Source organism: Engystomops pustulosus, chromosome 2 (genome assembly GCF_040894005.1).
Source record: "Engystomops pustulosus chromosome 2, aEngPut4.maternal, whole genome shotgun sequence".
NCBI classification, from domain to species: Eukaryota; Metazoa; Chordata; class Amphibia; order Anura; family Leptodactylidae; genus Engystomops; species Engystomops pustulosus.
Window position 1 is genome coordinate 165,711,535 of NC_092412.1, and position 26,463 is coordinate 165,737,997.

Sequence of the window (26,463 nt, forward strand, 5' to 3'; positions counted from 1 at the left end):
CCAGTGGAGCTTCACAGAGCCCCCAGGGCACTACAGCCCCGCCCTTCCCCTAACGAGTCTCCGCGTGGTGTCATTTGCCGGGTTCACCACTACCAATTGAAGGAAGCCATCATGAACAAAGCCCGAGCAGCCGACCGGATCTTATATCAAGAAACTCTGGTGCAACTTTTACCCAACCTTTCTCATCTGAACCTCCTCAAAAGGAAAGCTCTTCCTGACAGTTCTACAGCAACGCAATGCAAGGCAATATCCCCTACACCTGGGGTTTCCCGTTCCGTCTCCAAGTGCGGCTGGAAGGTACCGCTTACATCATCCCAAGGACATTCCCACAGTGGCAGATGCCCTCGGGGTCCCAGCCCCTGACATATCAGATTGGCCCTAAGTCCCGACCCCTTCAGAGCCGGCGGATCGTCCCCTCTCCCAATGCCCCCCAGGATGGAGGGCAGCTGGAGGACGCGGGGGGCCGTGTAAGTGAAGATTACGGCCCAAAAGCTCCCTGAGGGCGGCTGTAACGACCAACGATAGCCAATTTGCCCGGGATCACTCCCTTGGTCTCATCCCAATGGTACATTGACATTTTACTAATTCATTGTTGATTTGCATCATAGATGTTAGTGTTAGGTTATCCCATCCGAGGTGTGAGTGGGTATTGTCTACACCCCAGTTAACTCTCCTGGGCGGTTGTCCCTCCCCCCGCCCCTTTTGATATTTTACATAAAAGCACCCTCGGTGGCCGCTTACAGTCTTGGTGAGCCACTGCCCTCATCATGACGACTATGAAGTTAGGCTTCCTGAATACCAGGGGACTAAACGTTCCCAAATCCTGTACGGTATGCATAAGAGAGGTGTTCAGATTTTATTTTTATAGGACACCCACTTCGAAACTGGCCACACTTCTCTGATCAGAGACCGTTACTTCAAGACCTGGTTCTACAGTACTAATCCCGAGTCACACTCCAAAGGTGTGTCTATCGCTATCCACCGCTCGCTCCCTCATGTCAGGAGACAGACAAAGCAAGTTGATATGTCTTCCTTAAACTCCTGATTCATGGGCAAACTTTCATTTTTGCTGACATATACCTCCCGGATCACTCCCCAGTGGCGGCTTGCAGACACATTTTGTCAGATCTCTCGGAAACTCCTGGAGACTTAGCAGAATTAATCTTAGTCCGAGAGGAGACTTTACAAGCGGTCTAAAAATATGGGAGACCTCTGGCTCGCCTTTTATACCCACGAGAAAGCACCACACATATTGCGCACATCTCTTCCGCCTTGGGGATAATTCACAACCCGGTAAACATAAGCGCCGAATTCAGGTCATTTTACTCCCGTCTATACAACATGAAGGGACAGGCTGTAGAATAAGACCCTAGCGCACTGAGCGACCGCATAAAGGCCCATATTGAAGAAGCGGCGCTCCCCCGCTTGGAAGCGGAAGTGGTAGAGGAGTTGGAATCAGAGTTCTCTGAGGCAGAGATTTCCGAGGCTATTAAGAACTCCCTTTCCGGAAAAAGGACAAGGGCCAGACGGATTCACTCCGGCCTTTTGTAAGGCATTCCGGGAAACCCTATCCCCCCTTATGACGAAGCTCTGTAACTCCATATCCCCTTCCACGGCCTTTAATCCTCAATCGCTAGAAGCCAATATTAGTGTCCTCTTGAAGCCAGGGAAAGACCCATTATCTACTTTTAGCTATAGGCCTATCTCTCTTGTTAACGTCGATTTGAAGTTGTTCTCTAAGATTCTGGCAGACCGTCTGGCTCCTCACATTCCTAACGTGATCCATACTGATCAGGTGGGGTTCTTGAGAGGTATGGAGGCTGGCGATAACCTAAACAAAACTTTCCTCCTGATAACGGACGCCCGTAAGCGCTCAGTCCCTTCCTGCCTACTGTTAATTGATGCGGAGAAGGCCTTCGATAGGGTTTTTCTACCCAACCATTACAAACCGTAATGGCACGCGCCAGGGCTGCCCCTTATCTCCCCTATTATACATCATCATGATGGAACACCTGGCGTTTGCTATCCTGAATAACCCCAATATTCACGGCATACAGGTAGGCCAAAGACAGTATAAGGCTGCGTTATTTGCAGATTATGTCCTGCTGTATGTGACACAGCCAAGCATTTTGTTCCCCTCACTAATCGCAGAGCGAGAGCGTTGCGGCCAGCTGAGTAATTTTAAAATTAACTATAGCAAATCGGAAGCATTAAACGTCTCACTACCCCCTTCCGAGGCCCAGTGCATTAAAGATCTCTTCTCATTCCGTTGGCATTCAGACGCGATTACATACTTGGTACGTATGTATGATACAGGTTCCCAGTGATCCCTCTATCCTATACTCCTTGAACTTCCTGCCTCTCTTGGAACACCCGCTAAAAGACATCTCTTCTTACGATAAAAGCACCTTTCCTGGTTCGGTCGCATCAATGCTGTCAAAATGGATATACTACCCCGGTTTCTTTTATCTTTTTCAGGGAGTCCCGGTCCTTCTTCAAATCCATTAACTCAGCTCATATGGTGTTCACCTCTCCCAAGGATTGGTTGGTGGTTCCTTCCTCCAGAATTCCTACCCGCTTTCTGTAGATCAGTCTTCCTGGGCCGATCGGTGCACGAGGACCTCCGCATGGGAGACCTCCTGGGCGAGGCTCAACCTTCATTCAGAGACCTAGGCATGAGCCTGGAGATGTCCCATCTATCATGGTTAGAACTCTCTCAGCTAGGCTCTTTTCTTGGTTGCTTAACTCCGCTCTCAATGCTCTGCTAACTCCTTTTGAGGAACTCTTTTGCCAAGCCTCCCTTCAGGAACATTGTATCTCACAAATCTATTAGCTCCTTGTGAAAGAGTCAGACACCTCTAGCCTGCCATATGTCGCCACCTGGGAGAGGGAGTTGGGGGTAACTTTGACAGGAAAGGACTGGAACAAGGCCTTTCTCTTTTCCCACAAACTATCGGTTTGCGTGTGCCATGCAAGAACACAGCTACAAAATACTCTCAAGATGGTATAGGGTCCCGGCCTTCCTGCATTCTATCTATCCCTCGCCTCCGGACATATGCTGGAGATGCGGTGTAGAGAAGGGAGACATGCTCCACATATGGTGGTCGTGCAGTAACCTTCTCACCTTCTGGAACCAGGTCTTTGTGATCTCTGGGACATACCTGAATGCCCTGATTGTTGGCGAACCGGAAAGAGCCCTGCTCTCCATCTTACCAGGGGTGATTAGGAAACGAAAGTGCAGCTTGCTCCCATTTTGTCTTATTGGCGGCATGCTCAGTTATCCCTAGAAAGTGGCGATCTCCCGTCCCTCACTGTATTTCCGACTGGTTCCAGGAAATGCTTCAGATCTTCCGCATGGAGGAGTTAATGGCAGAGATAAATGGCACCTCAGTTAAGTTTCTCAAACTTTGGCAGCCCTGGATGGTATTTCGAGACTCTTCAGCTTTCAGGGAGTCCCTGAAATCCGGGTGAGTGGGGGCAAAGGGGGTGGTTGGGGCTTCCGCCCATTCCTGATCCCTTTTCCTCACTCCTTATTAGCTGCTCCCTTCACCTTTTCTTCCCTTTCCCTTACTTTCTTTCCTCTTATCTTATACCATTTGCCCGTGTCTTCCCTCTAGCATCCATGTTGGTTTGAATGCTCTGTCCTGACCCCTGCTTTGGTTGTTTGGTTCACCTCTGTACAGGGCCCATAAGGTCATAAGGTGATAATTTATATGTGCAGTACTCTATCATTCCCTGCCCTCCTTTTAAGCGGAGGAACCTCTGTTGTCATCCCCTCAGCTAGAAGTTATGCTACTCTGCTCTCAAACTATCATAGGGCGCTATATATCAGGCGGCCTGCCTACATGGAAAGGACCAACCTCAGCTTCCATAGAATGCCTCCTGGCCCCAACGCCTTGTTTCTATTGTTTCTAGAGCTCTAGATCTTGTGCCATCTACCCAGAAGAGATCCAACTGATACCTCTCCATTTTGCATTTTGTACTCATAACTTGTAATCACAAACTCAATTTACTTTGTATCCCTTGTTCTCTGTATGGTTTGTTTGTTTTTTTAACTGAAAATGTTTTTATTTATTTTCATTTAGTACATTGTATAAATACATACAAACAGCTTTGCCATTTTAAAACAATATAGGTTTTCAATATCTTTTTCACTTATGTAAGGTCTCTTCTCTGCTTCCTTAAATGACCCATCATCTAAGCATTATATACTTGTAAGGCATAAGTAGTATCGGTACATTTTAGTATGTTATTACCATATAGAACTTATTCAAAAACCGAAAAGAAGAACAGACATTCCCTCTCCTTCCCACCCCTTCCCACCCCTGTGCCTGTGTGTTGATCCCAACCACCGCCCCAGATCCCCCGCCCGCCTCACTAGATCTGCCTCTGAGATCCTCTTGACAATACCATTGAGTATACTAGAAGGGAGTCATGAATTCCACTATATCCTGTCTACTATAATAATTCAGTAAAAATATTTTTCATTTCCGGAAAAAAACCTTTGCTCCCTTTTCCTTATGTCGTAAAGTATCTATCCTATCTATGTTAAACAAAAGTTTTAGTTGCTCTATCAACTCTAGGACTGTGGGAGATGAACTCTTCAACCAATGGGAGAGGACACAGCATTTAGCTACTAGCAACACCACATGTGGAAATCGCAACTTATTCGGAACTCTTCCTTCTACTATTTTCCTTTCTCCCTCCCCTTCAACATCACTCTCCTCATTATGATCACCAATGTCATGAAATAAACATTCTCCTGGGCTCCCCGTGATGTTCGTGTCCCAATTTCTATTTATATAATCAACAACTTGGGACCAATATCCTTGAATATTTGCACATATCCACATACCATGCCATAGATCTGGCAAAGTTGCTCCACATTTCTGGCAATCTGTAATACGATCAGGCCTGGAGGGTGAAGGAAGAATATTTAGGCCATATGTCGCCCCATGCATCAATTTAAAATAAGTCTCCCTCCATCTTTCGTTAACTATGACATGTCTGACTGTTGCCCAACCTTGAAAAATGAGCATAATTGGGTCCGGCACTTGCAATCTCTCCCCCCATTTTTTAAAAAGATCTGAGGTTGCCTTTCCCCAAAGTTGTTGCCGCATTACTGCATATAAGAAAGATATTGTGTAATGCCCTGGAGCGATACTTAAAAGACCCTCAAAGACCTGATCAGAAAGTTTCTTTCTAATGTCTCTCACCCTTTCCCTACAGAAGGACAATATCTGAAAAATTTCAAGTTGTCGATGAAATGACAGATTATATTTAGTTATTATATCCGAGGCCTTGAACCAGCTGTGTGTTTCTTCGTTCATCAACGCCTTTGCTTTTGCTTCAATCCCCTCCCCCCATTCCAGTCGCTCCCCCCTATGGCCTTGCCAAGGTGATTCTGGATGTTTAATCAATGGCATATGTTTGGAGATTATAAATGGCAACCCATATAGGCCTCTCACTTTTTTCCACGTAATTATGGTATCTCTTAGCAAGATAGAGGACTTCACCTCTTTTCGCATTTTTGACCATCTCGTATGCATTAATGCCATCAAATCCCAAGGTGCTGCTAGATCCCTTTCCAATTCCCAGTTAGAGTGGGAAGAGGCCCTGTGATGCCAATCTCGAACATGACGAAACAGGCAGACTAAATTATATCCCCTAATATTCGGAAAGTTCAGACCTCCCTCAACTTTTGGGAGCATTAGTTTCCGCAGGGCTATTCTTGCTCTACCCCCTCTCCATATAAATTGTGTGAAGGCCTTATTAAGCCTATTGACGTCCTTGTGCTGTAACAATAGTGGCAGGGTCTGTAGTTGGTATAATAGTTTAGAAAAGCTCATCATTTTAATCAAATGGCATCTTCCTAGCAGCGATAGAGGTAAATTCTTCCATCTTTCAAATTCCCTTATTATTTTAGATATTAGAGTGGGATAATTTAGCTTATATAAAGATCCTGGATTTCTATCTATTTTGATTCCCAAATATTTGATCTCATGAGCAGATGGTTTTATTCCTAAAGAAAGCTCATTCCAATCCCTGACGTTAGCCGTTTGTTTCAGTTCTAAAACTTCACTTTTCTCCACGTTAACCCTGTATCCAGAGAATTCCCCAAATTCCTTTATTACTGAGAATACCCCAGGAAGGTGTCTCATGGGATCCGATAAGAATAAAATTACGTCATCTGCAAATAACGCTATCTTCACCACTTCCTTCCTGATATATATGCCCTCATATAAATCAGAATCTTCAAAGTATCTAGCTAATGGCTCTAGTGCAATATCAAAGAGGAGTGGTGATAGGGGGCACCCCTGGCGTGTTCCTTTTTGTAATTTAAAGGGAGCTGATATAAACCCTGGTATACTAATTTGCGCTGTCGGATTATTATAAATCCCCTTAAGGTAAGTGCAGAATTTTCCTGTTATTCTCATACGGTCCAGTACCATCCCCAACCAATCCCATCTAACATTATCAAAAGCCTTTTCAGCATCTAGGGCTACTAGTGTTGGTCTCTCTCTTGTTTGAGGATGGCACTGGACCCTGTCCAACACCGCAAGAACCTTTCAGATATTAGTCACGGCAGCTTGCCATTTCACAAAACCCACTTGAGACTTCCCCATTAGTCCCGGTAGCAGTCCTGCTAAACGCTGGGCTAATATTTTTAAAAATAACTTCATATCGACATTGATTAACGATATTGGCTTGTATGACCCCGGGCTTAACGGATCCTTTCCCAGCTTTGGCAGCAATTTAATATATGCATTTTTAGAATCCCTCCTAATTTCCCCTGTTTCTAGCACTGAATAGAAATAGTTACATAGTGGCGTGACCACTTGTTCGCACATCCCCTTGTAGAACTCACCAGGATAGCCATCAGGACCTGGAGATTTTCCCCCTGCCAATGATCCTATCGCCTTCTGCACTTCCTCCTCAGATATTGTTGCATTAAGTTCCATCCGCTGGTCCTCGCTTATGGAGGGTATCTCTATCTTCCCTATGGAGGGAATTCCTTCCCATTTGTCATTTGACGGCTATCGTCCTGATACAATTGCTCATAATAATCCCTGAAAAGAGAATTGATCTCCTGAGGTTGTTTTTTAATCAGACCTGATTGGTCTCGAAGTACTTCTATATGGGGGATTGTATATTTCCCCTTCGCTAGTTTCGCCAAGAGTTTTCCCGCTTTATCCCCAAATTTATGAAGGTCTGTTTCCCATTCAGCACAATAAAAACCTTCTTTCCGTTCTGCCCATGCCTCAAATTCACCTTTCGCCTGCACCCATTTATCTTTTGCGGAGTCTTGTTGCATCTGTGTGAAAATGGAATACGCCTCACGGAGCCGCTGACTTGCGGCGAGGAATTTTTTGTGAGCTTCTCTTTTCTTCTCTTTAACATATGACATGATTCGCCCCCTGACCATCATTTTAGCTGACGCCCAATTAAGACCCGGATCATCAATATGCTGCTCATGAGTAGAACTAAACTCCAGCCACCATCCTTTCAACAAGGCCTGGAATCCCTCCTCTTTGGATAGGAAACTTGGGTATCTCCACGTCACATGTGAGCCCCTTGGATGTTTATCCGCATAATGCACCTCCATTGGGGCATGATCAGAGATGACCAAGTCTCCTATGGATGCCTCTGTCACTCGCCTACTTAGCAAGGTAGAGCATAGTACATAGTCAATCCTCGACCATGTGCCATGCGCATGGGAGAAATGGGTATATTCTCTACCTTCTGGATTTTGGAGTCTCCACGTAGCCCCTAGACTTGTCTTTTCTAAAAATGAGGACAGCACATGGTCTTCCCCCCTCCCAAGGCCCATTCGTGGGCGGCTAGTTCGTTTGTCTTCTGCCACATTATGGACAACATTGAGATCCCCCCCCACTATTACATGTGTGGACGTGGATTTAAGGATTTCCTCCTCTAATTTTATGAAAAAGGGGCCAGAGCTTCCATTAGGACCATAAACATTGTACAAGTCATATGTTTCTCCTAAGTATGATAAAGTTAGACATGATACCCTGCCCTCCTGGTCTGAGGTGTGTTTTAACACTTGGATAGGTAGATGCCTATTAATTAATGTCAGGACCCCTGCTTTCCTATTTCTGGCTGCCGATCCGAATAAACTGCCCACCCACATCTTGTGCATTCTTATAAAATCGGGTTCTTCCAAATGAGTCTCTTGTAGCATAACTATGTCTGGGCGCATTCGTTTCAGGTGGCGCAATATCACCATACGTTTATTTGGAGAGCGTAACCCTTTCACATTCCAAGTTATAATCTTAATTGTGCATAGTTTTTGGGGTTACCATTATAGGGCATACTATTTATATCCCCAAGATTCAGGGCAACCGGGCATCCGGATCAGCAGCTGGGCACAACACACAGGCACATCCCCCCCCCCCACACACAAACAAATAAACAAAACCCCCCAACAAACCCGTGAACTTCTTCCCAACTAGAAGCAATACCCCAATCCCACACCGTACCAACAAAAATATTGGATCAGGACATTCCCGCCCCCATTGGTTGGCGTTCGCGACTTCTCTTTTTTCTACCATGTGCATATTGCCCCCTCTCCCCTCACTTCAACAGATCTTCTTTACCTTAAACTCTTCCCCCTTTTGGGGGTTCCACACCCCTCTTCAATATGTAAACACCCATTATCTTTTTGTAACAACAATAATAATAATAATAATACTCACTCCTTAGTGAGCATACAGTTACAATATCACAATCTTATCTGTTTTAAGTCTTCCCAAACATCTTGCGCTGGTTTTTTCTGACGCCGCTTGGAGTCTCTTTGGGCTTTTGGTGACTCCCCTTTCTCCGCGTGTTTGTCTGATGATGTCGCCGTTCCACTTGACTTTCTCCTCTGGGCTCACTGTTTTGGGCTCTCCGTCTGCGGCGAGTTATAGCTGAAGAGGGACGCCAGTTCCCCCTCCGTTTCTTCTGGAGTGCGATACACCTGGGTTTGCGCACCTTCCGGCTTTCCGCACCTTCCGGCTAACCTAAGAATTGCCGGTTAGGCTAACTGGAATTTAATTTTGTCTGGGTTTCTTGGGGCGGGACTCTTGATTGGTGCCTTGGATGTTAGGATCGGGACCTATCCTATGAATTCTTTCAATGCGGCACATGTGTTCCAGTCCTAGCGCATAGGGCAACTCTCTCTCTCGCATAACGCCCTTAAAGCATTTTGTTTGACAGATTCTGTGAGTCCCACAATACGCAGGTTATTCCGCCTCCAGCGGTTTTCTTGATCTTCAATACGGGCTAGCAGTACTTTATTATCCTCCTGTATCTTTTCCATCTCTGTCTGCATCGTTGCCCTATCATCCTCTAGCATGGAAATCCTGGACTCAAGCTCTTCAAAATGTGTATTATGCTGCTGTATCTCTTCCCCCAATCTAATAAAGGAAGCTTGTAGTGTCAGCTCAAGTGTGTTCTGTACGTCAGCGGCTAAAAGCATTGCCACTTCCACAGCCAGTTGTCTGTAGTTAACACCCGGAGCGTCTGATAATGTGTGAGATTCAGGTGCTACAGTAATATTAGGGCTCAGCGTTATTTCTCCATTGCCCCCTCCTGTACTGACCTCCGTTCTGTCTGCGTCTGACTGCGTTACCGCGGTTGCGGCTGCCGCCGCCATCTTGGGCGCACCTGCTGGGCCGACTCCTTCTCCTCTGGCGCTGCTTCCCCTTTCTGTGTACTTCGGAAGAGATAGCGATCCATACGCCCGGCGTGGTAAAGTAAGGTGCTGGGTGCTTTTGTTTTCGTTTCTGTGCGGCACTTAGCAGGTCTGTGTGAGGGCATGTCGGGAGCTCCGTTCCTCACCTCCTCACATGGCAGCGCCGGAACCAGAAGTCCGTATGGTTTGTTTTGATCTTGCTTTACGTTGCACTGTTTGCTAAATATATGTTATTATAAAACTGTTGAAAACTTTAATAAAACTGATTGAACATAATATATATATGGGGTAGTGGGTAGGTTTTGCAAATGTTACAGGGTAAAGATGACTTGATCACATGACATGAAGTGCTCAATAATGTAACAACTATCTTTCAACCTTCCAAGGCATTATGTAAAACATTTAACACAGCATTTTCTACCCCTATATTATTTATAAGGATCTTATTTATACAGATCTTTGTCTGTAGTTGAATATTGGCAGACAGTCCCCATCATTCTCACCATTCATCACGTAACTCATCACTCATGTAAGATGAGTGATGTTATCTGAGGTCCTTTAACCACTAACAGTTGCAAAATGTACCCCATGTATGTTTCTGAACGCATGAAATCACAGCCTGCATCCATGGACTTCTACTCTTTTGTATTAATGTGATCATATACATACATGGGGTAGATTTTCCAATGTTACTGGGTAAACGACCTTAGATGACATCACCGTGGTGATGACGTGAAATGCCCAATGATATAACAGAACTCTCTCTCAATGTTCCCACAAGTAACTAACTAAAACATTTGACACTATATATATATATATATATATATATATATATATATATATATATATATATATATATATATATATATATGTAGTTGAATATTGGCAGATGGTCCCTAAGTACTAGTTCCATAAAGTAGCATGTCCTAGCAGTGAGATTTATCAGGAACATGGAGGCAGGGCAATGCAAGAAAAATATAATATGCAGGACCTCATTAATATCATTGATCATTTTTAAAGGGGTTTTCCCACAAATTCAAGTTAGGTCCAATCGACAGGATAAGGCCTAACTTGCTGATTGGTGGGGGACTGAGTGAAGAGACCCCCACAGACCATGAAAACGAGGGGTCCGATGGAGTCCCACGTACCTCAGTCATATCCCTTGTCTCCCATGGAGCAGATGGGGGTGCATGACTGTTCTGCTCCATTCATCTCTATGGAGTCCAAGGAGATCGGCACTTGCCAATTTCCGTTGGTACATTGAGATGTATGGAACAGAGCGGTCATGTGTGACAGTCTGCTCCATTACTCTTATGGAGCGACGATGGGTCCGACTGAGGTACGTGGGACCCCATCGGACCCCTAGTTTTTTGATCTGTGGATATCTCATTACTCAGACCCCCACCGATCAGCAAGTTAGGCCTATCTTGTGGGGCCTAGTTCGAATTTGTGGAAAACCCCTTTAACATTCCAGCCATAGAAAGGAATCATTTAGAGATAAGGGCATTGCTTTTTAATCATAGTTTTTATGAAGTATTTATTTTGGGTGGGTTAATTTAAATGTCAGGTTTCTTTTAAGAAAAAAACACTTTCATGAGAAATGATTTTAGAATGTTTTTTAACTTCACTTGGTTTTGACCTATAAATATATTGTTTACTAATAACATTTTTGTTGTTTAACATAACATTAAAGTCTAACCGTCATTCTGAGCAAAAAAAAAACAAAAATACATAATTCTGCTCCAGGTGTCCCTGGGAATCATTCCTCAAAGTATTTGAGTATTTAGTACCTCTTTTGGCCCATAGCAACCATGGTTTCCAGCTCTCAAAAAAACTACAATCAGCAAGATAGAGGGGCGGAGCCTGCCTCCTGTCACCTCATCACAAGCGCCTGCTGCTGACCAATGATACCAGAACTATCTATCTATCTCCTATATATCAATGCATATCCTATCTATCTATTCTATCTACCTATCTATCTGTCTATCTATCATATATCGTCTATCTATCTATCTACCTATCTATCTTTCATCTATCTGTGTATATCCTATCTATATCATATCTACCTCATATCTATCTAGCTATGTACCTATCTATCTAAGTAATACTCCAGCACAGCACATGACATGACAGCTTGGAGAGCCTCTCCTTCCATTTCCTGAGGAGTGTGAGGTGATGGGGGAGGGGGGGCTGCAGTTTCTGTCTGTGTGGATTATTTGTTATACACAAGTGTAGGGAATCAGCTGACCCATGAGGTAATCAGCTGTGTGCAGGGAGGGGGTTGGGGGCGTGTCTCCTCCTCCGTAGTCTCAGCTTCTTTCTGAAGACGGGATGAGCTTAGCAACAGACATATGTGAGATTACTGACATCTAGGGGAAGTCTGCAGAATACAAGAGGAAGGAGCAAGATTCGGGTAACTAATCCAATTGCAAAAGTGCTTAAAATTACCTGCCCTACAACATATCAAAAGTTTTTTGAAATGGCGGTTACATTTTAAAGTTATTAAATTATTACAATGTTCTTTTTTCCAGTGCCACAATAAACACGGATTTTTCATCATTGGGTAAATAATAAAATGGAATGTAGGTAAGGCCAAATTCTTTATAGAACTGGTAATTAAAGTGACTGTTTTTTTTGTTGTAAAAATATAAGTAGAAGTTATACACAAAAGTAGATGTTTGGATAAGATTATTTTGACAATCATAGTTTGCGAATTATATGTGAAAATCTGATGTCTGGAAAGATTAAAAAAGATAATACATTTATATAAGTATACTAGCCGTAGCACCCGCCATTGCCCGGGATATTAAATAGCTGCTTTCAGCTATAACAAAATAGAAGGGTTAACAAAAAAATATTTTGAAAAATAAATTGCAAATCAAGAAAATAAATTTTATTAGCACAAAATCTAAAAAGTAATAGAAGTATTTCAAATCTTATATTCAACACCTCAGATATGCAAGGCAGGTTACCTAAATAATAGTCCAGATAATGGTATGAACTTTATCTGAAACTCCTTCTTCCAGAGTATGTCTGTCTATCTGTATGTTTGTCTGTCTATCTGTATGTTTGTCTGTCTATCTGTATGTTTGTCAGTCTATCTGTATGTTTGCCTATGTCTATCTATAGATATATAGAGGTATATCAAATTACTTCATACAGGCGGTCCCCTACTTAAGGACACCCGACTTACAGACAACCCATAGTTACAGACGGACCCCTCTGCCCACTGTGATTTCTGGTGAAGCTCTCTGGATGCTTTACTATAGTCCCAGACTGCAATGATCAGCTGTAAGGTGTCTGTAATGAAGCTTTATTGATAATTCTTGGTCCAATTACACCAAAAATTTTGAAACTCCAATTGTCACTGGGACAAAAGAAAAAAAATTGTCTAGAACTTCCATTATAAAATATACAGTTTCGACTTGCATACAAATTCAACTTAAGAACAAACCTCCAGACCCTATCTTGTATGTAACCCGGGGACTGCCTGTATATCAGTTCAAATCTTGCCTTACACCTAACCTGTATTATAAGCATTGCATATAGTAACCAATCAGAGCTCAGCTTCTGTGGAAATATAGAAGCTGAGCTCTGATTGGTTGCTTATTGCCACAGCGGACAATGGTTCCATGTTACCTCACATAATAGTTCACATCTTACCTCACTCATAAGCTGTATTATACTCATTGCTTATCGTAAGTAATAATAGCTCAGAGCTCATATCAATGACCTATGGCAGAATAGAAGCTGAGCTTACTGCCACAGCAAATAATGGTTTCTGTATATGGTGGTTATCATATTACCTCACATATTACTTCACATCTTAACTTACATATAAGCGTCTTATGCTCATTGCCTATAGTAAGCTATCAAAGCTTAAAGATAATATTAATAAAGTGTGTCAGAGCAGCAACCAATCACGGCTCAGCTTCCAACTACCACAGCAGCAGACAATGGCTCCTGTATATGGTGGATTTTTGCTCAAAATCTTCTAAGACATTCCCTGAGTTACAGGCAACAACTGTGCAGAATTTGGTGATTTTAAATGCGACGGTGCCGATTCCTTTAGCAGACATACACGCACACCCACACATACATACATACATACATACATACATACATACATACATACATACTCTCAGCTTTATATATTAGATAAGTGGTCATTACAAAAAATATGGTGGAAAGTTGTTCCAGGTTAAATTAAAAGTAAAAACAAGGGGCCCTAAAGACAATCTTTAAAAAGAGCCAAGAACCTTCATACATCAAAATAGCATTCATGGTCATATTATAATATGGATATCCACACATGTATTGGAGGCTTATGTATTTAGGTACACATGTGTGTACCTAAATAAAAAAGAAACACTGTTTTTATTTCTGAAACTCATTTGTAACAATGTTTTCTTTCTTTATATTTTAGGATGGAATTTTCAGTGTGTTTTATCAAATTCCACAACATTTGTCAACATATATCTTGCAGCTCAAAATGTAAAAATCTAAATCTGTTTGCTGTGCTGTTTCACATTTGGCTGTGTTTGCAAATAAAATACATAGATACAAAAATGTGTGTTTAATTGAATATATTATACCATGAAATTTGTCATAAGTAAAAGGCAGCTACATGCAGCAGTTTTTTTCTATAACTATTGAATTAAAAAAAAGCCCATGTCAAGCAAGGACATGGTGACTCTAACCTCGTAAAGACTGCCCATCATTTTTAGACAACACTGCAGTTTCTTTAGGGGAAAGCCCAAAAAGTATACTCATCAGGGGCCATGGAGAGATGCATTACAGTTGCTTTTATCACACATAGCCTCTAATGGCATCTGCTGAGTGTATACAGTGCTGCCTTGCGGGAAGCAGGACAGAATACGGCAGCCTTTTTTTGTATTTTTTTATCCTGTGTTTCTTGGAGGATGCTACATATACTGAGCAGATAGACGCAAAAAGTATGCCTCCATTTGACATGATAGTGTATGGACACGTTTAGTGTGCATGGCGGGAGGTTTCATAACAAACATGTATAACAAATGAGATGTATATGTAGCCTGACTTAAAAGTTATTCATACAGTTCAAAAAACATTGTTTATAGCCGGTGTTGGTGTGAATACAGTAAAGATACGAGTAACTCATTGTGTCCCTATACCCAGGGGTGATATAAAATTATTAACAACAGACTCCCTACTTTGGGAATGAGAAGCAGGTCATTAAACATGATCCTTTTGTAGTATTCCAAGTCATTTTTAGATATTTTTATTCATACACAGTATAGAAATACTGCTAAATGGGTGTATATCATTCATTAGTAACATAAGACAAGGCATTGGTTCAGCCTTACATGGAATATGCAGTCCAGGTCAGAGCACCGGTCCATAACAAGGATGCCCTGGAGCTGGAGAGGGTAGAATGAAGAATGATTTAATTAAATAAATATATGAATGGTCCACACAAAATAATGGTGGAAAGTTGTTCCAGGATAAACCAAATGACAAGGGGGCACCATCTGGGTCTGGCGAAACCAGGTTTATTCACCACAGGCGGCAGGGCTTTTATAATATGAGAACTGTAAATCTGTGGAATAACTTGCCTTAGGCACTGTTAAGAAGAGTACAAAGTATACAAGTAGGACACAAGTATCTGTATGCAGTATGTTAGTTACCTTGTGTGGACCTAATGGGAACGGATAGACTACACTTCAAGATCCTTCCTGCGCTTGTGATGGTGAATAGTTTCCTCAGCCAAAAATACTGGGCCTCCGGGATGATATGATTCTATTGAGTGCAGATACATCCCTGCACACCCACAGGAGGGCTTTAAGGACCCTCCCACCTGGTGTTAAATCCAGAACATTGGAGAAGTTCTAGCTTCTCTAGGGGAAGTCATAGTGGCAGGGTTTTGGTCTCAATGGATCCGGGTGAATCCCTGGATCACATTGATACGAAACCTGACCCATTTGTTATGATTCCATTCAGAGATATTTGTATCTCCAATGTACAAGAATCCTAGGATCTAGAGAGTCCTAGCTAAACGATCCTTTGGCTATAATGAATCCAAAAATGTATTAGCCCTTGGGCCATACTCCATAACTGCCCATAACCAACATATTGGTCTGGGATTTTTCTAATCATTCGTTGCCAAAATCGGGGGAAGCCTCTGAAACAGTCGGTGCCAGGCTGGCTTTGAAACTCCTTTGAGACTATACCTCCTGTGGAGTATGATACTTGTGGTATTAACTCAATTAGGCTATTTGAGGTTGGAGGGAAGAGGGAATTTGTACAAACACTGATGATCTGGCCATATATTTATCACAATGCCTTTTTTCACCTAAATAACATTGACGGGAACGTTAAGTAGAATTATTTCTCCTAAATCCTTACCTCATCCAATCCCTTCACTTCCTAGGTTGTACTTGATGAACATGTGTCCTTTTTTTCAACCATATAAACTATGTAGCTATGATGTCCTATGCTCTCCAGCTAGCATATAGGGAAGTAGGACTCAGTTCACACCACCAATTGAGGTGTCCATCGCAAATTTTTCTGTTTCAATAGTTTTTATTGATTTTAACAAATAAAAGCATGAAATCCACTACAATTTGTTAAGAACCTAGTATTGAACAGCTACTTACATACATCTTAAATCACAAGGTTAAGTATCTGACGCTATATGTACTCATATAAGAACTATGCATGTATATCAGCTCTCTCTAAAAGTTGGTAATCCATTTAAAATTATATAATCAGACGAATAATCAGAAATAAATTGTATAATGAAGAAATAAAAGGAAAGAGGAACAAGAAGCACTTGCAGGGGATTACTTTGGTCTGTAAGAATTTCTTACTTTGTAAAATTGAGTCACGAGTAAGAAATTCTTACAGACCGAAGTTAGAGGGGTCTATTTATTATAGTTCAACAGGCCATAAGGAAGACATCTAGGGCTGCCATATTGTGAGGGGATTATGGGATTTGAAGAAACCATATGCCAATGCCGCTTCATATTAATATATCTGATTAATCTCAGTTATAAGATCCTCCAATGTAGGAATAGAAGAGGATTTCCATCTTAGTAATTGTAAGGACTTTGGTTGCCAGCATTTTGTTAGAATAGCGTAATGGCAAATCTATTAACAGCAGTGCACATTTAGAGTTTGCAAAAAGTCTGCATTGAAATAATTCACTTAATAATTGAAATACTCTGTGCCAAAAATGAGATATACGAGGGCATGACCATACAATGTGATAAAGGGTTCCTCTGGCTTCACAACCCCTTCAGCAAACGTGGGAAGTACCAGGATACATGTGGCAAAGCCTGTCTGGGGTATAATACAACTTAAGTATAGTTTTGATAGTCGCTTCAACCTGTGAGCAGCTTTTCAAAGATTTATGAATTAACAAAAAAGGTTTTAACCCATTCCTGTTGGGATATAACAGTATCTAAGGGTTTTTCCCAAGCTTTCAAGGGATGCGATATTAAAAACAACCATATTGTTGGTTGAATAGAGTGCAGTGTCTATGAGACTTTTGTTATACCATTGTTATTACAATATCTTTTTATAACAGCGTATTGAAAATCTGAAATGGCAACATTGTGGCACAATGACGAAGTTTGAAATTAATTTGAAGTTGAAATTTTCCATTTGAATTTGAACATTAGAGAGGCCACTTCCATAATACATTACCATTTTCCTGAAAATATCAGGTCTTTGCCAAAATAGAACTGCAAAGGTGGCACTAGCAGCTTTTCCATTTGCCCATTTTTGTACATAACCTCTTATCTAAATACTCACTACCGAAGGTTCTAATTGCATAGAAAATCGAGAAACACATGTTGACTCGTGTACATGTATATTTATATATTTATATTATTTTTACATATATGTATATATATATTTATTGAATTATTGACATAAGCTTGGAAATAGATGTCGATATGTTTAAATTTCAGCTTTTTTTTAATTTTTTTTATGTTTGCTCCCCCAAAAAATATATCCTGTATTTATTTATTCTCTGTTAGAATACTGTCGCCAATTTTATGGATCTTTCTTTCTATCCACCATGCCAGAGTGTGGAAGTGGCGGCAGAAGCAGCAGCAGCAGCATGAGGTCAGAGGTGTGGAGGTGGCGGCAACATGGTGGGCCACAGAGTGGCACAATGATATAGTGTGGAGGTGGCGTCAGCAGCAGCAGGAGACCACAGAGTGGCACAATGATAAAGTGTGGAGGTGGCAGCAGGAGCCCACAGAGTGGCACAATGATATAGTGTGTAGGTGGCGTCAGCAGGAGCCCACAGAGTGGCACAGTGATATAATGTGGAGGTGGGGTCAGCAGTACCAGGAGCCCACAGAGTGGAACAATGATATAGCGTGGAGCTAGAATCAGCAGGAGCCCACAGAGTGGCACAATGATATAGTGTGGAGGTGGCATCATCAGCAGCAGGAGCCCACAGGGTGGCACAATGATATAGTGTGGAGGTGGCGTCAGCAGGAGCCCACAGAGTGGCACAATGATTTAGTGTGGAGGTGGTGTCAGCAGCAGCAGGAGCCCCCAGAGTGGCACGATGATATAGTGTGGAGGTAGCATCAGGAGCCCACAGAGTGGCACAATAATATAGTGTGGAGGTAGCATCAGGAGCCCACAGAGTGGCACAATAATATAGTGTGGAGGTGGCATCAGAAGCAGCAGGAGCCCACTGAGTGGCGCAATGATATAGTGTGGAGGTTGCATCGGCAGCAGCAGGAGCCCACAGAGTGGCACAATGATATAGTGTGTAGGTGGCATCAGCAGGAGCCCACAGAGTGGCACAGTGATATAATGTGGAGGTGGGGTCAGCAGTACCAGGAGCCCACAGAGTGGAACAATGATATAGCGTGGAGCTAGAATCAGCAGGAGCCCACAGAGTGGCACAATAATATAGTGTGGAGGTGGCATCATCAGCAGCAGGAGCCCATAGGGTGGCACAATGATATAGTGTGGAGGTGGCGTCAGCAGGAGCCCACAGAGTGGCACAATGATTTAGTGTGGAGGTGGTGTCAGCAGCAGCAGGAGCCCCAGAGTGGCACGATGATATAGTGTGGAGGTAGAATCAGGAGCCCACAGTGGCACAATAATATAGTGTGGAGGTGGCGTCAGCAGGAGCCCACTGAGTGGTGCAATGATATAGTGTGGAGTTGGAATCGGCAGCAGGAGCCCACAGAGTCGCACAATGATTTAGTGTGGAGGTGGCATCAGCAGCAGCAGGAGCCCGCAGAGTGGAACAATGATATAATGTGGAGGTGGTGGACAATTCCAGTCCCTGGTAAAGATGGTAGGAAGCAGATGGAGCAACTGGCAGCAGATGTGTGGCATCAGGCGGGTGGCTGCATCAGAATAGTGGCTGAGGCAGGTAATAAGAACCCAGACTCACTTCTCAGCGTTTGGGGGACACGTCATGGCTGATATAATCTGATGCATTGGTGAGTTGAAATCCTGGCCGATCCAAGTCTGATTTATCTTGACAAAGGTCAGTCTCTCCACATTACGGGTGGACAAGCGAGTTCTCCTTGGGGTAACGATGGCCCCCGCCTCACTGAACACCTGCTCTGATGCCACACTACTGGCCGGACAGCTTCTCTACTGCAAACTCCACAAGTTGCGGCCAAACATCAATTATGGCTGCCCAGTAGTCCATGGGATCCTCTGGCTGAGGTGCTAAAGTGCTGTCTAAGTAGGCCACCACCTGCTGGTGCAGGGTCTGCTCCATGTCCTGCTGCTGCTGGTGGCTGCTACCCTCCTCACTAGGTGGGTGAAGGAAGTTGCCCAATAAGGAATCCAGACTTAAGCTGCTGCTGATGGAGCTGCTACTGCTCCTACCCCCCCAGCTCCCCACAGCAGCTGTGGCAGTAGTACGTGAGCGATGACTGCCAGGAATCCCCCAGTCAGACCTAGACTGTAAATAGATGTCGATATGTTTAAATTTCAGCTTTTTATGATTTTTTTAATGTTTGCTCCCCCAAAAGATATATTTATTTATGTATTTATTTATTCTCTGTTAGAATACTGTCGCCAATTTTATGGATCTTTCTTTCTATCTACCATGCCATGTGCACAATGGTGCACATAGGCAGTGACCAACTATTTCTCTATAGTATGCCAGTTGTTCCTTCCTCTCACAAGCTGGAAAAAAAAAGTCACCCATTTTTCACCAGTAGTGAGGGTCCAAGAGGGGGGAGAGCCAAAAGTCATCACTATGCCAGATGTTGACTATTAGGCTGTCACTAGTCAGCAAGTGGCTCTGAGGGACTCCCGGCCTCCATCTCCACTGTATACTGCCACGGTGCTTCTGGGTCATCTGCCTCCTCTTTTACCTCCTCTGGATGCTCCTGTTCTTCCTCACTTGTCAGTGGAAAAACTATAAACTCACGTTTTGTTGATCACACAAACAGGACTCTTCTGCTCAAATCTTTGTACAATAAAATTTCATGCTTTATTTCTGGACCTTGATCCCATTACACAAATGTCAGGTTACAGTTTAAAATTGCATATTCAGCAACGTGTTTCAAACGCACTATGCATTCTTCCTCATGGCTGTGTTGCAACTCATCGAAAACACACACACATTATAAGGGCTGTTTGCTTTTGCATAATTGCAGCACATTAACCCCTACGGGACACAGCATCTTTTGGCCTAAAGGACGCGGACCCATTTTTCAAATCTGCCCTGTGTCACTATAAGTGGTTATAGCGTGGGAACGCTATGAGAAATCCAGGGGATTTTGAGATTGTTTTCTCGTGACACATTGTACTTCAAATTAGTTTAAAAATTTGGATGAAATCTTTTGCGTTTAGTTATGAAAAAAAACAAAATTTGGCAAAAAATTGGAAAAATTCTATATTTTCAACGTTCTAAATTCTCTACTTTTGATGCAGATAGTCATAGCACCCAAATAAATTCATAACTTACATTTCCCAAATGTCTGCTTTATGTTGGCATGGTTTTTTAAGATTCCACATATTTTACTAGAATGTTCTGAGGCTCAGAATTTAGGTATCATTTTTCACATTTTTTGTAAAATCACCAAAACCTGTATTTAGATGGACCTGCTCAACTTCTAATTGACACTGAGAGGCCTAAATAATAGCTAGACTCATAAATTACCCCATTGTGGAAACTACACCCCTCAACGTATGAAAAACCACTTTTAAGAAGTTTGTTAACCCTTTAGGTGTTTTATAGGGGTTAAAACAAAACGGAGGTGCAGTCTGAAAATTGTAATATTTTTTCACAATACACTCATTTTGGGTGGAAAATTAAACATTTACAATGGATTAAATTAAAAAAGGCTCCACAAAGTTTGATACCCAATTTCTCCCGAGTACACCGATACCCTATATGTGGTGGTAACCTGCTGTATGGGCGCACGGCTGGGCATAGGAGGGAAGGAGGCGCCATCCAGATCCGATTTGCTATGTCACATTGTACAGGCTATAATTTTTTTCTTTTTTTATTGAGGACCTATAGGGGCTTATTTCTTTTGCCACATGAGATGCACTTTTCTGGTACATAATTTTGGGGCATCTATAGCTAATTGGTGAGATTTAATTAAAGCTTTGTTGGTGGAGGAAATGAAAATCGTCAATTTTTAGGAACATTTTTATGTGTTTTTTTTTTGGCCGTTAACCATACCATAAAAATAGTATATTATTTTTATTCTATGGGTCGCCACGATTACAAAAATACTTCATTTATATATATTTTTTATTTTTTCCCATTTTTACTGAATAAAAAGTAATTTGGCAAAATTGTTGTTAATTTTAGCATCACCGTCTTTCATATGCATAACTTTTTTATTTTTCACCTCACAAATCTGTTTAAGGGCTTATTTTTTGCAAGAAGGATTGTTCTTTTTAGTGGTCTTATTTTAGATTGCGTAACTTTTTTAAATCACTTTTTAGAGCATTTTTAAAGGGCATTAATAAAAAATCATCTTTTTTTCAGAGAGAGTTTTTTGAGGTTGTTTTTTACGGGGTTCACTTTGCGGATCTAATAACGATTCTGTTTTATTATGCAGATTGTTACGGACGCAGGGATACCAAATATGTGGGGGTTTTGTGTATTTTATTCAATTGTACTGAATAAAAACTAATTTGGAGAAAATCTTATTCATTTTAGCATCACCATCTATTCATATGCATAACTTTTTTATTTTTTGGCTGACAAATCTGGTTAGGGGCTTATTTTTTGCGAGAACAGTTGTTCTTTTTAGTGGGCTTATTTTAAAGTGCATAAAATTTTTTAAATCACTTTTTAGAGCATTTTTTATAGGGTATTAATTAAAAATTATCTTTTTTTCGGAACGTTTTTTGCGTTTTTTTCCTCCGGCGTTTACCGTGCGGGTCCAGTAATGATTCTGTTTTATTATGCAGATTGTTACGGACGCGGCAATACCAAACATGCGGGGGTTTTTTGTGTTTTTATGTTTTTTATACTTTATTAAGTGTTTTTATGGGAAAGTGACATTTTAGGGGCTTATATTTTTATGTATTTATTTTTTATTTATTATAATGTGTAGTGTTAAGTGTTTTTGCATAATTTTACTTCTACATACTTGAACTTAAACCAGTGATACTCTGATCACTGGTTTAAGTTCAATACACTGCTCTACAATACTATTTTATTGTAGAGCAGTGTAAACTGTCTAAGCATGCTTGCGCATGCTCAGACAGTTTGCAGTCAGACCCGGAAGGGTTCTGGCTGCCATGGAAACCGGGCAGCTCCGGGGCACATGCCAGTCCTCGGAGCTGCCCAGGAGAGGATCGGATCCCCCGGTAAGCGGCACGGGGGATCCGATCCATAGGGGGAAGACCCTTACACGCCGCGGTCATGCTTGACCGCGGCGTGTAAGGGGTTAACACCCGCGATCGGAGTCGGCTCCGATCGCGGGTGTTAGCGCAGGCTGTCAGCTGTACTAGACAGCTGACAGCCGCTGCTTCTGGTACCGGCTCCGTTCGTGAGCCGGTGCCAGAAGCAGGACGTTATAGTGCGTCCTGGTGCGCTAAGTATCTAGCCACCGGGACGTACTATAACGTCCTGGTGCGCCTAGGGGTTAAGCTGTAACGTGGAATTTGTGTAATGGGATCAAGGACCAGAAATAAAGCATGAAATTTTATTGTACAAAGATTTGAGCAGAAGAGTCCTGTTTGCGGGATCAAAAAAACGTGAGTTTATAGTGTTTCATCTCCAGTCCAGGAGGGTTTGCCAGCACGGACCAAGCCTCACATGCTGTTACCGGTGAACAGACTTTCTTTACATTCTTTGAATCTGTACTATGAGTGGAAAAACCACTGATTTCACCAAAATCTGCTTGTGCTCCAATGTCCTCCTCCTCCAGTTCAGCCCTGACCGGACTCCACTTCTCCAGTGCCCTGACCAGACAAATTTTGCAGCATGAGTTCCAGGACATGAAGCAGTGGAATGACGTTATTCATCTCGCAGTCCTGGCGACTAACAAATAACATGGCCTCTTCAAAGGACCTGAGCAAATGGCAGGTGTCACACATGAGTTGCCAGTGGCTGACATCACAGTTACACAGGGGCGTACTCCGTTCCACTTGCATCATCAAAAAATCATTAATGGCTTTTGTCTCTTCATACAGGCGGTCTAACATATGGAGGCTGGAATTCAAACGGCTGGTAAAATCGCATATCAGACTACGTTGGGGTAGGCCATTCTGACGCTGCAACTCGAGGACGGTTTTCTTGGCTTTGTAAGAATGGCTGAAGTGCGTACACAGTTTCCTGGCCATTGTTAGAATGTCTTGCAGATGGGTGGAAGACTTGAGGAATCTGTTGACAACCAGATTAGGCACGTGTGCCATGCAGGACGCATGGGCCATCCCTCCTCAGTGCAGCGCGGACACCATGTTCCTCCCATTGTCTGGCACCATGGTTCCGATTTTTAGTTATCGCTTGAAAGCCATACATTGTTTTCTTCTTGTATGACGCGGAGCAGTTCCTCCCCTGTGTGACTTTGTTTGCCCAGGCAAACCAGGTGTAGAACTGCGTGACACCGCTGTGCCCTGCACATGTGGTATGATGGAGCAGCACTTGTGGATGCTGAGGTGGTGGTGGAGATGGAGGAGGAGGAGTCGGACACTGGCACAGTAGCTGCAGTTTGACAACAGGGATGAGAATACGGCATCTCTTGTGGTAGTTGTTGGTGTGGCTGGGCGGGAAGCACATTCACCCAGTGGGCTGTAAAGGACATGTACTGGCCCTGACCGTAGTTACAGCTCCACGCGTCCGCGTGAGCTCAAGGACTGGCCCACCTTCTGTTGTACAAATGGCTTGAAACTCTCCACCTCTGTTCGGCACAAGCCTTGGAAAGGGAAAGACTGCGGTACCAACAACTTTGACAAGATCACGGTCAGTTTCTGCACCCTAGGATGGCTGGACGCATATAGTTGTCTCTTTGTAATAGCCTCTTTCAACGACTGTTGGCACCATGCGTAGTGAGGAGCAGGAACATCTGGACTAGGAGATGATGTCAAAGACAAACGGCTCCTTCGGCAGAGGTGCTGGAGCCTTGACTGACTGAAATGGCATGTGTGCCACAAGGTTCTGCTGCTGCTGCGGCGGCAGGATGGGCCTCCACATCTGTTCCACGTTTCTCCCAGGTCATTCGATGGTGACGCTGCATGTGTTGACGCAGGGTTGTGGTGCCAATGTTAGATCCCTGGCCGCGCTTCACTTTCTGCCCCAGATTCTTCAAATACACTCGCTCGGCTCCTCTGGTGCCTTAACAAAAAACTGCCACACCCGAGGTCGTGATTTTTAATGTCAACACTCTGCACTGAGCAACTAATAATGACACTACCTCGCTGTCTCGCCGCTGTACCACTGCTTACTTGGACCTCCGAAGCGGGGTTTGTACCCCATGGCCATTTGGCTTCCGTGCTCACACAGCTGCCACCCTGCTGACTCACGGCCACAGTAGGGACTTGCTGCCTGACGCGCAAGCTGACACTCTTTGCCCGATGATGATGAATCCCTTGCTACACCCGGCTCCCAAGTGCGATCAGCTACATCATCAATTTGCGTTTCCCTGTCACTGGTACTCTTCTCAACGTTGTCAGTATGCACAACCTGCCTACTGCACAAAACTGCTGACTGTCCTCAAACACTTCATCCCCGCTGAATAGTGACGCTGAGCCCAGAACACCTAGTAGCTCTCTGGCTGAGGGAAATGAACAGGACAGAGGCTGGTTGAGGACAGGGGAGGGCCGCTGACCTGTTTCTGGGCCATGTCAACTAATTGTTGTATCTGACAAACCCACGGACTCTTTGCTGGGGTTGTCAGATGTTATATTTGAGGAATTGGGTGACCTAGTCAACCAATCAACAACCTTTGGGTTGTTGATGAACACACTGCGGCTTGATAACAACGGGAGTTCTGGCCTCACAGAGTCAGCCCTGCTGTGACGTCCCCTTACTGTGCTGCAACTTCTGCCTGCTCCACCTGCCACCTTTCTGTCTGACATAATGGTTAATCAACTATGTGGATTTGACACTTATATGTTGCTCTCAAATTTAGCAACAAAAAAGTATTGGAACTTGCGTTCTACAGATCCCCCAAAATGGACACCCTGGTATTGGAGCAGAAATCAGTACAGAAAGTATGTGAATTTCAAACTGATTTTTTCCTATTCACATCAGCAACAAAAAAGAAGTGCTATTTGTGGTATACAGAAACACAAGACCTGACACCCTGAGATTGAAGCAGAAATCAGTTCAGAAAGTATGTGAATTTCACACTGATTTTTTCCTATTCACTTCAGCAACAAAAAAGAACTGCTATTTGGGGTATACAGAAGCACAAGAATTGACAACCTGGGATTGAAGCAGAAATCAGTACAGAAAGTATGTGGATTTCACACTGATTTCTTCCTATTCACTTCAGCAACAAAAAAGAACTGCTATTTGAGGTATACAGAAGCACAATAACTGACCCCCTGGGATTGAAGCAGAAATCAGTACAGAAAGTATGTGGATTTCACACTGATTTCTTCCTATTCACTTCAGCAACAAAAAAGAACTGCTATTTGAGGTATACAGAAGCACAATAACTGACCCCCTGGGATTGAAGCAGAAATCAGTACAGAAAGTATGTGGATTTCACACTGATTTCTTCCTATTCACTTCAGCAACAAAAGAGAACTACTATTTGGGGTATATAGATCCCCTAAAACGGACACCCTTTAAGCAAAAATCTCAACAGCACATGCAGTAGAAGCTGCTGGACGCTACAGGCAGCACATGCAGTGTGAAGTGCCGAGATTAGAAAATGGCTGCCTCTTTTATAAGCCTGCCGGTCGCTGATAGGCTTACAGGTCTGCACATGTGATCGAGGGTGTTCCTTTCTCCTTCCCAGAGTTCTCTGTCCCATGTAACACGTTGTACTCGCACCCATTTTGGTAATAAAGGAGAAAAAAAACTTTGTTACCACAAATCACCATAAACTTCGGCTTTGTGACTAATCATATTTTTCCTGAAATTGTAACAGAAGTTAGAATCGTTAGAATCGATTCACCCATCTCTAATTTCAACATAATATAATTGCTTTAAGTAGTTGTAAAAGTTAGAAATTTGTGGTGGCATACAAATTTGCCCTATTTTAGTTAAAATTAAATTGACAAATGTTTATTCCCTGGGTGAAAAAAGAGTTGCCTGTGATAGAAGAGTTGCATAGTAGTATGCCGTAATATCAGGTAGTCCCAACCCTCCTGCC

General features: G+C 42.9%; 1 protein-coding gene across 3 annotated transcripts in view; it reads left to right on the forward strand.

Annotated features, from left to right (window-relative positions):
• IGFN1 (immunoglobulin like and fibronectin type III domain containing 1) overlaps window positions 1-26,463 on the forward strand; it is a 743,161-nt gene that overhangs the window by 314,949 nt on the left and 401,749 nt on the right. The window contains exons 9-10 of one of the 3 annotated variants that reach the window (XM_072137226.1): window positions 12,226-12,280; window positions 14,121-14,273. The exons of 1 other annotated variant lie outside the window; for it this stretch is intronic. In XM_072137226.1, the coding sequence (XP_071993327.1) occupies window positions 12,226-12,261 (36 nt within the window). In that variant the 3' untranslated portion in view covers window positions 12,262-12,280; window positions 14,121-14,273. Of the gene's footprint in view, window positions 1-12,225; window positions 12,281-14,120; window positions 14,274-26,463 lie in introns of those variants that run through there. One more of the 3 variants, XM_072137224.1, reaches the window with a different exon arrangement.